The sequence below is a fragment of the Giardia intestinalis genome, chromosome 2, assembly GCF_000002435.2.
Source record: "Giardia intestinalis strain WB C6 chromosome 2, whole genome shotgun sequence".
Classification (NCBI taxonomy): domain Eukaryota; phylum Fornicata; order Diplomonadida; family Hexamitidae; genus Giardia; species Giardia duodenalis.
Genome location: NC_051857.1, coordinates 735,982 through 748,422, shown reverse-complemented (window position 1 = coordinate 748,422; position 12,441 = coordinate 735,982). Strand labels below are relative to the sequence as shown.

The 12,441-nt window shown below is 46.5% G+C and overlaps 6 protein-coding genes across 6 annotated transcripts; 2 read left to right on the top strand and 4 right to left on the bottom strand.

Annotated features, from left to right (window-relative positions):
• Positions 1-13: 13 nt before the first annotated feature.
• Positions 14-2,266, bottom strand: GL50803_0091451 (Kinase, NEK; the record flags this gene model as incomplete). Its single annotated transcript, XM_001707084.1, has 1 exon — positions 14-2,266. One exon carries the CDS (start codon positions 2,264-2,266, stop codon positions 14-16), a length of 2,253 nt encoding a protein of 750 aa, XP_001707136.1.
• A 33-nt stretch (positions 2,267-2,299) lies between these two features.
• Positions 2,300-2,956, top strand: GL50803_007970 (uncharacterized protein; the record flags this gene model as incomplete). Its single annotated transcript, XM_038046349.1, has 1 exon — positions 2,300-2,956. One exon carries the CDS (start codon positions 2,300-2,302, stop codon positions 2,954-2,956), a length of 657 nt encoding a protein of 218 aa, XP_037901721.1.
• GL50803_007969 (uncharacterized protein) lies at positions 2,946-3,737 on the bottom strand (the record flags this gene model as incomplete). Its single annotated transcript, XM_038046348.1, has 1 exon — positions 2,946-3,737. One exon carries the CDS (start codon positions 3,735-3,737, stop codon positions 2,946-2,948), a length of 792 nt encoding a protein of 263 aa, XP_037901720.1.
• Positions 3,738-3,768: 31 nt separating this feature from the next.
• On the bottom strand, positions 3,769-4,734 carry GL50803_007968 (uncharacterized protein; the record flags this gene model as incomplete). The annotated part of the gene is made up of 1 exon (XM_001707087.1): positions 3,769-4,734. The coding sequence occupies one exon, from the start codon at positions 4,732-4,734 to the stop codon at positions 3,769-3,771; it is 966 nt and encodes a 321-aa protein (XP_001707139.1).
• Positions 4,735-5,007: 273 nt separating this feature from the next.
• Positions 5,008-6,735, bottom strand: GL50803_007966 (uncharacterized protein; the record flags this gene model as incomplete). Its single annotated transcript, XM_038046347.1, has 1 exon — positions 5,008-6,735. The coding sequence occupies one exon, from the start codon at positions 6,733-6,735 to the stop codon at positions 5,008-5,010; it is 1,728 nt and encodes a 575-aa protein (XP_037901719.1).
• A 42-nt stretch (positions 6,736-6,777) lies between these two features.
• On the top strand, positions 6,778-12,387 carry GL50803_0014593 (uncharacterized protein; the record flags this gene model as incomplete). Its single annotated transcript, XM_001707088.1, has 1 exon — positions 6,778-12,387. One exon carries the CDS (start codon positions 6,778-6,780, stop codon positions 12,385-12,387), a length of 5,610 nt encoding a protein of 1,869 aa, XP_001707140.1.
• Between the last annotated feature and the right edge of the window lie 54 nt (positions 12,388-12,441).

Here is a 12,441-nt window from a genome sequence, read left to right as displayed (position 1 = left end):
TGTAAACTGCGATCTACACATACTTCCTCATGTAACGCTCAATTTCATCGAGTTTCCGGTCCGAGAGGAGCTTTGCTTGGCGAACCGTGTCAATGGATTTGCTGACGTCGCTCTTATTATGCAGTGGAAGCAAAACACGTATGATATCGGTGTTTCCCTTTGCTACAGCATATGTCAAAGGAGTTCTACCATTGGTATCTTCGACAGTGTTCTCCAAGTGAGCTAGTAGCCGCACATGTTCTATGTTCTCAGAGTCAATAGCGTGAATCAGGGCCGTCATTCCATTGGCATCGCGACAGGCTCGTTCGTAAGCTATAAGAATCCGCGCACACTCTATGTGATTGTGAATGGCGCACAGCATCAGGGCGGTTTGCGAGTTCAGTGCATCCTGTTGCTTAGCTTCTGTGGTTGCCAAAACTGACACTGACTCAACGTAGCCATTGATTGCTGCAATATGGAGCGCTGTCAAGCCCTGGTAGCGAACCCCCCTGTATTTGTATGCACGAATCATGGTCATTCTACCTTCCTTCTCTAAGAGAAGCGGGATTATGCTGTAGTAGTTGTTGTGGGCTGCAATATGAAGTGCTGTCATCCCAGCTGAATTATACGAGCCCGCCTGCTTTAAATTCAAAGTAACACCCTTTTTATTATTTTGGGTAGCAGCTACAATTAATGCTGTCTCTACTGGAGATTGCAGTGCCTCCGGTTTGGTTTGGAGGTTCGATTGGGAGCGCTTAAGGGCATGTTCAGACAACCTCCGTCCCGCAGAAGACGCCAGAAGGGTGTGTTGGTGCTGGCCGCGGTCCTCAACCTGCAATTGAGGATGATGGAGATCGGGTGCACCTACCTGACCGTATTGTTGAGCCGATACTTTGGTGACACCAGTTGACCCTGCACTTATCACACCTTGCCGTCGTGGAGAATTGGATGTGTGTTGTAACGTAGGATAACTTTGAACATGCTGAGTTTCAGATCCTAGCTTATATGTAGGTGTATAAGGAATATGTTGAGGTTGCTTGGTATCCTCTTGTTCCCGCTCCTGATTGCCCTCGCTTGGTGTCTTAGCGCGCACAGTCGGAGTATCCTCAATCCTAGGTTCATCTATATGTTTATCAGGTATTATAATTGGATACTTTAATTGCTTGAATACTCGTCCTGGTGTTTGGGTACGTTCTACCTTCTTCTCTAGGTTCAGCAGCTGGGCTGCTTTTCCATTGGATACTTGCGTTAGCTGCTTCATGTACGGAGACCTTGTAGGTGTAAGAGGCTTCTCATGTTCGGGGGCCGATTGCCGCGGGAAGGGCTGCCTGTGTTCAGAATCAGTGGATTTGTTCGATGGCCCAGCCCTCTTTACAAGTCTTCCCATTCGGTCGTCATCTGAGCGTGCTTGAGAAGGCTCTCCCAGGTTTTTACGGATATCTGCTAAGAGAGGATGCCCCAAGAGCTCTGCTGCGCTTGGTCTGTCTAGTGGATTGATGGAGAGAAGCATCTGAACCAGCTTTCGTAAACGTTCAGAATAAAAATTACATATAGAGTCGTATCTGCCCATCATAATATTATTCAAAGCTTGAGTTATAGACTGATTGTGAAATGGGGAGTAATACATGCACATTTCGTGAATTGTGCATCCAAGAGACCACAGGTCAACTTTCTCATCATATTTCTTGCCATCAAGAAGCTCAGGCGCCATGTACGCAATGGTACCGGTGTTAGACATAGCCCCAGTAACCGTGTTGATTTCTCGTGCCAAGTTGAAGTCACAAAGCTTGAAGAAGCCGTCATTTGCCAACATTATATTCCCAGGCTTCACGTCCCTGTGGATTATGACCCGTATAGAGTCTTCGTCGGCGTCGAGCGAATCGATAGTCGTAAAATTAATGGGATTATGGAGAAATGCTAATGCGGATGCAATATCCTTGATCATCGTGAGCACTGTAGCTTCGGGAATGCGTCGCCTCTTATGACGAAAGGCCCGAATGAAGTCATGTAAATCGCAATTACAAAGCTCCATAGAAATGAAATATCTAGACTCTTCAGTGGCTCTTTGGATATCATAGCACCTTACAATATTGCAGTGTTGAATATTCCGCAAGATTGCGATTTCCCGACGCATCGCTTTCGTCGCAGACCTGGACGAGCAATTATATATGGTATCCTTGAGAGCTACGACCAAGCCTGTCTCCAGATCTACGGCTCGGTAGATTGTTGCGAATCCTCCTGTTGCGATTTTCCCAATCTCAAAGTATCTGTCCGGGAGCTTCGCCATGCAGCTGAGACAGGTTTTTTAACAAAAGTTGCTATGCCTGCGGATCTGTTTAAAGGCCTTGACGCGCTTGTAAAACGCTCAACAGAACAAAAACCCCCTCAGAGGATTAAGGGAAAGACAAACAAGGAGGTAGGAAGGCAGGAAGGCCCGCTAAAGAAAGACTTCCTCCACGAGGTCCAGACCACAGAAATGAAGCGTCATTCCACTGTAAGGACCCGTCAATCGGCTCGAGATGCCTCTGCTATCCTCTCGAAGCTCGGAGTTGCAGATATACAGGCCCCAGCAGATATGTTGAGCACAAATGATAGCTATAATAGTTCAAGACTCATGTATTCACGGGCCAGTAAGCCTTCTTCAGTCGGTGAACATTTTAGAGAGATAGAAGGCAAGAGTCCTGCGGCACAGAATGGACCTGAAAGGGCAGATCAATTGCGCTCCCCAAATCTACAGTATGCGCTAACCATTGATGACATGGCGACCAAAATGGCAAATGATGCGAGTCGTTCTCAGGCATCACAAGTTCTCAGGGCCAAGATAGAAATGAGCACCAGTAATCTGGATGAAATTTGGCACGAACCCTCTCAATTCTCAACCTCTCAGCCTCTTTCTCATGCATCAACTGCTAATTTCACAACTACGAAAGCAAAAGTGCCCTCAGGAAAACCCATAGTAGAGTCTACTAATCTGTAGCATAGCTGGGCTCTTCTAAATGAATAGCTCTTTTTCGTCTCCGAAACTGGAGACCATGATATGCGCTAATAGCTCCTAGCGATATTATAGAGATAATAGACTCAATTATCAAGACCAAGTGAAGAGTCCCTTCGACTGATGAAGAAAGTGTCCAAGAGAGCAGCACTATGGAGCTAACAAATGACATAGAAAGAGACCTTAAGGCAGCAGATGAGCCTATAACGATCACGGTATATAAGATAGATGCCTCTATAAGCATATATTTATGATTGGTTTCGTTTCCAGATATGTTAGTTGACAGCTCAATGAACTGGACCATCTGGTCAATGAACAGGCAACCCACAAGAGCAAGTCGTGTAGCATAAGCTGCAGTATAGTGTATGCTGCTAGCATAGTTAAATAGCAGAATGGTGTGTAACGTTTCTATAAAGACGCAGAGCCCGCTTGCTAATAATCTAGCCAAAGGAACGAACCAAATTACAAAGATTAGATAGATGGCATGCACAAGTAGCCCATATATGTTAAGGCCACATGATATATATCTGCAAACAAACCAGTTCAATACTGTTTTTCTTAGTTGGATTATTCCCATGAAGAGCGTTCCGCCAACGATGAAAGCTAATATTAAAAATAGCGCATAATAAGACAGAGTAAAGGTGGATGATTCCCTACCAGTAAAGTACTCCATAACGTAGAGAGCACAAACTACTACCAAGAGACAACAACTGAAGGATAGATTACAGATATAGAGCAGTCTAGAAACAGAGTCACGCTTAATCATAATTTTCTAAAATCCGCAACCGCGCAGGGAATCAGTTAAGCAGGGAATGATAAGAATAATAGTCTTCACTGAACTGATTGTGAGTAGTGTCTCTCGGTGTGGAAGAATCTAAACGCTGAATAGGCTCAATAGAGTTGGCAGAATAAACCTTCTTAAATCTCAGTGCAGAAGACCTGGTTTGTGATGACTCGCTGGTCATTGGATCAAGGTTAGTGCATAGTGAGACATAGTACACTTTCATGAGGCATCCTCCAACACAGCAGTCAGGTAGTGCGATGCAAGCGATATTGAAAACGTCACAAGGAACATAAGCATCAAACCATTGGTGCCAATTGAAAAGCACCATACGCAAAACAGAGCTTAGGATAAATATGATAGCTACAATATAGAACTGCTTAACGACTGTTCTTCCAACAATATGTTCGCGCCAGAGACACAGTACGATGGTGCCAATGATTGTGTAGAACAAAACAATGGCCAGCGACGAATACCCAATAATCTGGGTGCTATACGCTAAGAGGTTGGGGTATGAGTCCTTCTCAACGGGAAGTAGCTTTATTATGGCTGCAATGAGCACAAACAAGCTCAAGAAAGAGTCAATCAGTATGAACGCTATTCTGCATAAACTTGCTGCCCGTCGCCACTTCAAGTAAAGCAGCACATAAAGCCAGTTTCTGGCATAGTAGCTGAGGGATAGGTAAAAAAGGAGACATGCAACGCGATTCAAAAACTTAGATACCCCTTTCAATGCATCACTAGATGGATAGGCTACAAGAGTTAGCCCTATTATCGCCCACACAATGCGAATCAGATAGAGAAAGACAAGAACTGTATGGGCAAGAATGTACCGCTTACCCTCTTTGTGATCGTAGTGCCTACAAGACCGAAGAAATATTCCCAGAAGTACAATGGAGCTGAGAAGCATGCAGCCGTTCACTCCAGTAGTAACAATTAGCTGAAAAATGCTACACGAGGGGGTGCCGTCGTCTTCTCCCATGGATCCAAAACGGATCGTCCGAAGTTTTTGAACTTTGAGATTAATTGCAATCTGATGTGCGTGGATAACATAGCTTTACTTTACTATTTATCCCTTTTGTTGTGGAAGACATACTCTCTGGAGAGTAGAATTTTCGCAAAGGTGTCCCTTGAAATCAAAACTCAATCGACATTCACTTCTTTCATAGACATAAGACTTATATCAAATTATCGGTGACAGCTGGTGGTCAGTGATGTGGCACACGCAAATGTTCACCATCATTCAGCTAGCGAATCAGGACAAGTACCTAGGCTGGAAAGCATAAATTCCGCACAGAATCAATGCATCCTCCTTATAAAACTGAAGAACCCCATCACTGTTACGCCTTAATCCAAAGTCACACCGTATGGGCCTCATGGCTTCGTTGCGTGCTATGAACGTCGCCTCCCACTCGATGTCTGGAGCCCACCGCTTACCCTCATTAACCGTGCCAGCTTCTCCCTCCTCTGGTGCCAGGGTACACCCCTCAATAGCAACGTAGTCGATCAGTTGGTTGTGGCGGCACAGGAGGGCAAGGGTTGCCAGTCCCTGTCCCCTTATTGAAGATCTGCGTAGGCTCAGACAGATTCCGGCAGAGGTCTTTCCAAGACAACCGAAGAATTCTATCTCGGAATTGAAGACAGGAATGCCTTGCTCATCAACATGCTTATGAGCTAGCTCGTCAAGAATAATCGCGCTAGGAGCGTATGCAATCAGTGCTTTGGCAAGGGCATTGATCCCCCTGTTTCTTAGAGAAACCCCATCTAGAACCAGGACAGACAGGACTGAATCTGGACTACGCAAATGGTCTGCAATAGCATTTGCTACATCAAAGCACAGATTGTTGCATGATAAATCTATATAGCGAAGAGGAGTCACCGCAACCTTAACTGGACTCGTTTTATCTTCCTGACAATATATGGACATATCTGCTAATTTCACCTGTGCTACATTGCCTCCATTCGCTCGAGCTTCCAGTTCTGATATTCGCTTGTCATACTCTGCCTTCGATGGAAGAGCTGCCGGCAAGCACGACTCCGTATTTCTAGGACCTGCAACCAGGTTCTGCTCCGTTAGTCCTGTTCCTAGTCTATAGAAATGCCTGTACTCTTCTATGCGGCGCAAGCATCCTGGGTTGTCAACATTATCCTGCTTTTTATCCAGCTCCGGGACTTCTGCCACCAATGCCCGGATGATGCGCACAGCTGCTTCATTGTCGAGGCACTTGTTAGAGCGTAGACTCAGCGCCTCAAGGCTTGTATTTCTTTTGAGTGCATCAGCGAACCTGAAGAAGCCACTATAGTCTTCATCTGTGTCGGTGCTATAGTTAGCTACAGCAGAGTATTGACAGGCAGACAGCTTCAGTTCTCGTAAGCCACAAAATCGTGAACGCATATAATCGCAAAGATAGAGATTTGCCTGCTCTCCAAATCCAGTGCTAGATAAGTCCAAATACTGCAGATACCCGTAGGCACGAACACGTGTGATTTTGGGAGCCATATAGGGTGTTTCGGTGTACACCCCGTAATGCAGAGGCTCTGAATTGAGGATGGCTCGCATGATGGCGGCTGTTCCACTGCTTTCGAAACTGTTTTCAGACAAATCTAGATACTGCAATTGACACGTGGTAGCCATCAGGAATGATTCAGAGGCTAGTTGCTCAATGGCACCTTTTCTCGTGAACTTGTTTCCTCTGATGGACAAGCCTATCAGAGGACAGGTGGAAACAATGGAGCCCAAATACACAAGAGAAATATCTGTCAAATCATTGCAGCTGAGATCTATAACGAATTCTGACAGACGCGCATCCGCGAGTCCTAGCTGCAACGCCTCTACATCTTTGTCTACAAGCCTATTCATATAAAGTTCTTTCTGAGCCCCATAGAGATTCAATCGGGTAGAGGAGTTTTTCAGGAAGCTTACGATTAACTCTCGCGGGCGTATCCCGAGCTTTTCGCATGCCTCGATGTACCTTTGAGCCATTTCTGGCTGGTCTCTTCCTTTTTTCGTTTAATCTACTAATAAATGCAAAGCGTCGCGTTCTTCTCAGAGCACGCGACGTGGTCTGCAGGAACACACGGGCGTATCTCAGCTCTGCACGCGTTCAGAGATGCGCTTTTACAGGAGCAAAAGGCTCCCCCCAGTGATTGGTCTCTTGTTGATGCTCTATTGGGAAACTCTGATGCGCTGGATTACGCATTCCCCGAAACGCTCGAGCTGGATGATTACACCCATCTGATTGCTCAGCTAGAACTATGTAACGCGGTTTTGGACTCTATTAGGCACTTTGCACAGACAAAGCTGATAATCGCCAAAATTGAAAAGATGCAGTGGGTAGGGCCTCTTTGGAAGCCAATAGAAAAAGAGATGGAGGCTTACAAGGTTATTTTTCCTCCCATCACTCTTGTTGTTCAGATGATTACCAAGCTGTTCAAGCTATATCCGTCCATGAGTATTCACGCGCTTGTGTCCTTGGTTCCACCGGGCAGCATGCTTCTCCCACGCCTGGCCGACTGTCCGTCTCCTGTGTATACCCGCGTCTCCATTGGGAACTTAAATCAGTTCAAGAGTGCCGATCACGTGGTCCTGAGAGGACATAAGGATGACGTTGTCCGCGTTTATTCCAGGGACGATATATTTAAGGGCCCCAAGTTTAGAGTGATTTCGTTCATTGGCAATCTCTTCTCCTATTGTAATCCTCTCTTCATCCAACGCGTCATATCTGTATACAACTTGAAAACGGTTGTCTTGCTCGTTCAGAAATCCCTCCACTGCATGCCAACTGAAGCGCAAAATGAACTCGCCTACGCGCTTCTGGCCATTATGAAGCGCGTCAAGCTCATCAGTGTGTTAGATTACTACAGTATGCTTCAGGGAGCTAATGCGGACAAGGGAGTTGTTCTGGAGTTGGGGCCTCTTCCAGTTCAACAGCTCGTATCGGTACTCAAGTTGGGAACTGACTCGTTTTATTGCAAATCACCTCTAATGGCCAGAGCCATCCAAACGTATTTTGATTTTGTTCGACCAATAATCGCTAACGCGTCACCTACAGAGCGACAGTTGCAAATCGAAACTCGTGGCGGCACCAATGAGCAGTTCATTTTAGAGCCTCGGAAAGCCACTATGTATGATGCGCTGGTCGTTAATGGATACTCATTTGATGACGGCTCAGGCACATATAGCTCGGAGGGTCCGTCTGTGGAGCTCTCCTCTTGGATTCATCGGACCTCGCGATCTTCTGCGATTAAGATACTCGAAATGCTGTGCTCTATACTGAACTCTATTTTCTCATCAACCGATTTTGCTAAGGCGACTCATCTCGTCAAACTATTTCAATTCATTTCACAAACCAATCCCAGTTCCATCAAGCATGTCGCAAAGCTGCCATTCTTTGCTAAAAATAGCAGAGACATTGTTGGCTCTGAAGATTTCACCACGATTAGTACGTACCTTCAACTTCTGCGTATACTTATAGCGTCGCTAAGGGACCCTTTAGACTCCAACTCAGTTAGCAATACGCTTGACTTATCGGGCGGTGGCGTCCACAGCAACCACTTCTTCCCACAGAATTCTAAGTTTGATCTTTCCCTTTGCCTCAGACACGCACGAATAGACAACAACTCGAATGTTCACAAGGAAGTGGATATCTTGAACACGTCGCAGATGCAGATGCAGGAGGTAGCAGAGTATCAGAGGAAGCTCTCTGAAGATCTTCAAGTCCTTGTCCCCGCTGTTCTACGGCCAGATAACGACCGGATATTGCTTCAGTCTCCTAGCGACCGTTATCCAGAGCACATCCTGGCCGTTAGCACGGGTGGTGGCTTCTTCAGCTTCTCGTATACCTTCTTTGCCACGCGGCCAACACGGATGTATTCAGCTGCGGACGGGTTTTACACGTTTATGCTCCAGGGACTCGATAAGATCAAAAAGATTCTCTCTGCTGGCTCTGAACGCACCAAGTATGATTCTTTTGGCAAGTACATAAGCCTTTCGGTGCCAGGGGAGCATGTCCCCAAGCTTCTGATAAAATACTTTCCTAGTTCCTTCGATTTGTTGTTCCACGGGTTATGCGACTCACCTCTAGCAATGCAGTTTCTCTCCCTTGGATTAATTCTAGAGACGTATACGGCTGTGATAAAGAGATGCATGCTTCACCGGCCGGACCAGGCCCTCTTCTCCGCTGTTCGTCGTCTGCTGCCTTCCATTTCGAGCATTCGGGGGCAAGTGGAGAGGATTATTACTTATACCGAGAAGGTGTGCCTTGATGCGGGAAAGGATGCGGATGAGGTTGCAGAACGGCTGGGCGTCATCGGCCTATATCTCTACACGTGCTTCAGTAACATGGCGCTTCTTTACAACTGCACTTTTGGACCTCTAAGTCTCTATAGCCTCAATGATGGAAAGTGGATACCGAAGGATATGGCGACCACTGACGGTTACGTCGACCTCAGCATATTGAGGGCAGACCTTATCGCTCAGCGGAAGCTCTATAGGCGGTTTGATAATTGCCATCTTGGCATCTTGACTAGACGCTTCCAAGATCTCCTGCAGATCGATCTTTCTGAAGATCAACCGTCGCCCCTTACCGTACTTCTTTCGGGGTCTATGTCCTTGATGATCGGGGAGCGCTGTCGCTTCAGTCAGGATCTTGCGCAAATGGTCTGCGACCTACTAGCAGAATCTAGTGTCTTACTTCACCCTTCGATGCACAAATTTAGTCAGCAAAAGCTAGAAGAATTAGCTGCTCAGCTCGATACGAGGGCGCTATGTGAAGATGCTGCCAAAGTATTGCTTGCTTCAGAGTACGTTTCCTTCTCAGGTGAAAAGGAAAGGTTGTGCGATGCACTACACCAATCTTTGAAGTCATTGGTTGATGCCTTGGGGGGATGCTCCATTCTCTTCGCTCTTGTGCTCCTTGCTCTCCAAAGGCAAATAGCTGTGGACTCAATCCATGCCGCAACTTCATTTCTACATCTTTTGATGCTGCCCACGCAACCAGGCGAGTTCTCTATCTCCTCCATAGTTGTGGCCTTCCCAATGGACAATTTCATCAATAATTCTCCTGGCAGTGGGCCATCAATAGCAACCTCAAATGCCATTGCCATCGATGGGCAGCTTATAACACGCCGCACACATATTAAGAAAGACAGCCCAATACACAAGCGATTGTCCAATTTCTTCATTACTATCAGAAATATGCTTTATTGGGAAGACGCTCTTCTCACAGAGGTCCTTCTGTTCTGCATAAACTTTTTGACGGCCAATCTGCCAGATAATGCACCAGCACTTGCCGACGACTCTAAAGCCAGTGTCATCGAAGACCTGGTTTCTGTTCTTTTATCGTTTATTCTTCTTAATACCTACGGATTGGCCGCAGCTAACAACACAGATTCGACCGTCAAGAACTGCATCTTTCTGGGAAAGTACCAAGTGTGCCAGTCCAAGCTTTTGAATAGGTGCATAGATCTTATGCGAACTATGGACCTCTCCTCCTCTCAACTCTTGAGTTCCAAGGTCAGCACAGACACCGTCCAGAGGATGATTCCCAGCCAGAACATGGACAGGATTGGTGCAAGTATACCCCTGCAGTTGGAGTACATAAATACATATCTCGGCAGGGTGATGTCTCGTTCCCCAGTCTCAGTGAGGCCTTTACTTTTGTTTACAGGTGAGCTCAATGCGCACATTCACAGTCTTTATTCATGGAAAGATATTTCTATACCAAGCGAAGACTCGATCTCTACAGTACGGTCGATTAACCTGTCGGAGTATCAATGCTTTGTTGAGACAGTTCTGAACCTCGTGCCCCATCCGCTTGTTCAGCATACGAGAAACTTTCTTTCCACTGCACTGACCCTTGTAACAAATATTACTGCACAGACCCTGTCCAATGGATCTGCTCCTCTTCAAGATGTGATCAATGTGGCCGGTTATCCAATACTTATCAATTCATCAGCTCTGTTGGGCTCGGAAGGCTCTCTAGATCATCTCATATTCATCCCTTACATTCATGTGTTGTTGTTTCTACACAACGGTACCATGGATTCGCATCAAAATGTCTATACCATCCTACTCTTTTCATATCTCTGTAGAGCTGGTTTTTCTCTCAGTGATATCTATGGGTACTCTCCGAGCAGCCTCTTCTCTGGCGGCCACATATCGTCTGCAATAGCCACTCAATTACAGACACTTGAGCCTGCAGCAGATAATCCAGATATTCTATGCCTTATCAGCTCAATCTACCCATTTTTGCATGCTGCACTGGACAAGGCTGTCTCAGACCCCATTTTGTTCTGTACGCTAAACTCCATTGATTGCGCCAAGGTTAGCACCAAAATTCTCGCAAAAGTAGGGACGAGTGAGACAAAGAAGGAAGCAATGGATTATATAGGTGACGTAACTGATGCTATTAACCGCTACGCCATAGACAAGGCAGAGATCTGCCCGGTGCTGTTTGGCGACATCTTCCTAGAACTGTTATTGGAGCCATGTGCCACGTACGAGGCCGTGATTTTCAAAGGACATGAAGCCGAGCTTCATTCCTTCGCCCCCTCCAAATCTGACGCGAATGTCTCATTTGCAGAGCTAACTATGTTCAACTTTGAAGAGCCGGAGCGGCTTGTCAGGCCTGAAAAGGTGGATTACAAGCCAAACACTAACTTTGAAAAAGAGTATAATGATCTACAATACCAGACAGCCAACCTCTCGAAGAAGTTGCCCAACAGGCTTTATGGATACATTCAGCGCACTGTCGTGCCGGCCCCGTACAGGAACCTGACTTATCTCGCTCTTCGCATGGCTCCTGGGTCTCTACATCTGGCGCCAGAAAGGGCCATAGTCACCGTTAAGCAGTTGGTAGAAGCGGGAGTGACGCCGCAGAGCATAACCGATGCGACCCTTCCTCTGCTCCCCTTGCTGCTCCTTCGTGTCACAGGGGCAGATGCTGCTCGGCCAAGCGGCCCCATTTCTCATCTTTTCTCCGAGCGGTACACGCCGGGCATACAGCTCTTCTCGTTGCTGTTCATTATGCACGGCTATGAGCGATTTTTCGGCATCAGCAAAGACATCCTGTCGACACTTCTCACATTTCTGGACGAGCATAGAATGGAGAAGCATGCAGACACGCGCATCGTGCCCCTGGGATTTGTCCCCAGCAAGATACAGGCATTTAGATACAAGTTTATCGACTATTGCAGGTACTTTCAACGTGCAGTGGAGCACATTAGAGAGGTTGATGTAGAATTGACGTTTGCAGAGCGACTCCGTGCTCTTCGCTACATGGGTTTCCTCTCGTCGACGTTCTTGGCTTACGTCTTTGTGGCGATGCCTGAGGAAAAGTTTGACCGTATTCTAGCCAACGAGATTTATGGAGGCAATCCTCTCAGGTTGCTGCGCAAAATGGCCAATCGGGAGTTCCGTCTAGCATATGAAACAAACCAGGATGAGCTTCTCTTGCGGATAATGCACCGTAACCATTCGATTCTCGTGAAGTACTGCTACCTGGACATTGATGGATTACGTGCACTAAGCATATGCTTAGACTACCATGTCGCGTTTACAGAATGCAGCAGAGTGCGAGGCAACCTATGGAAGCTGAATGACCTAGTAGAGCAGGAGCACGAGATCATCATTTGACACAGATGAGATGTAAGCTTCTTCCCAACGAGTCCTAGCAAGGTTTACCCACAA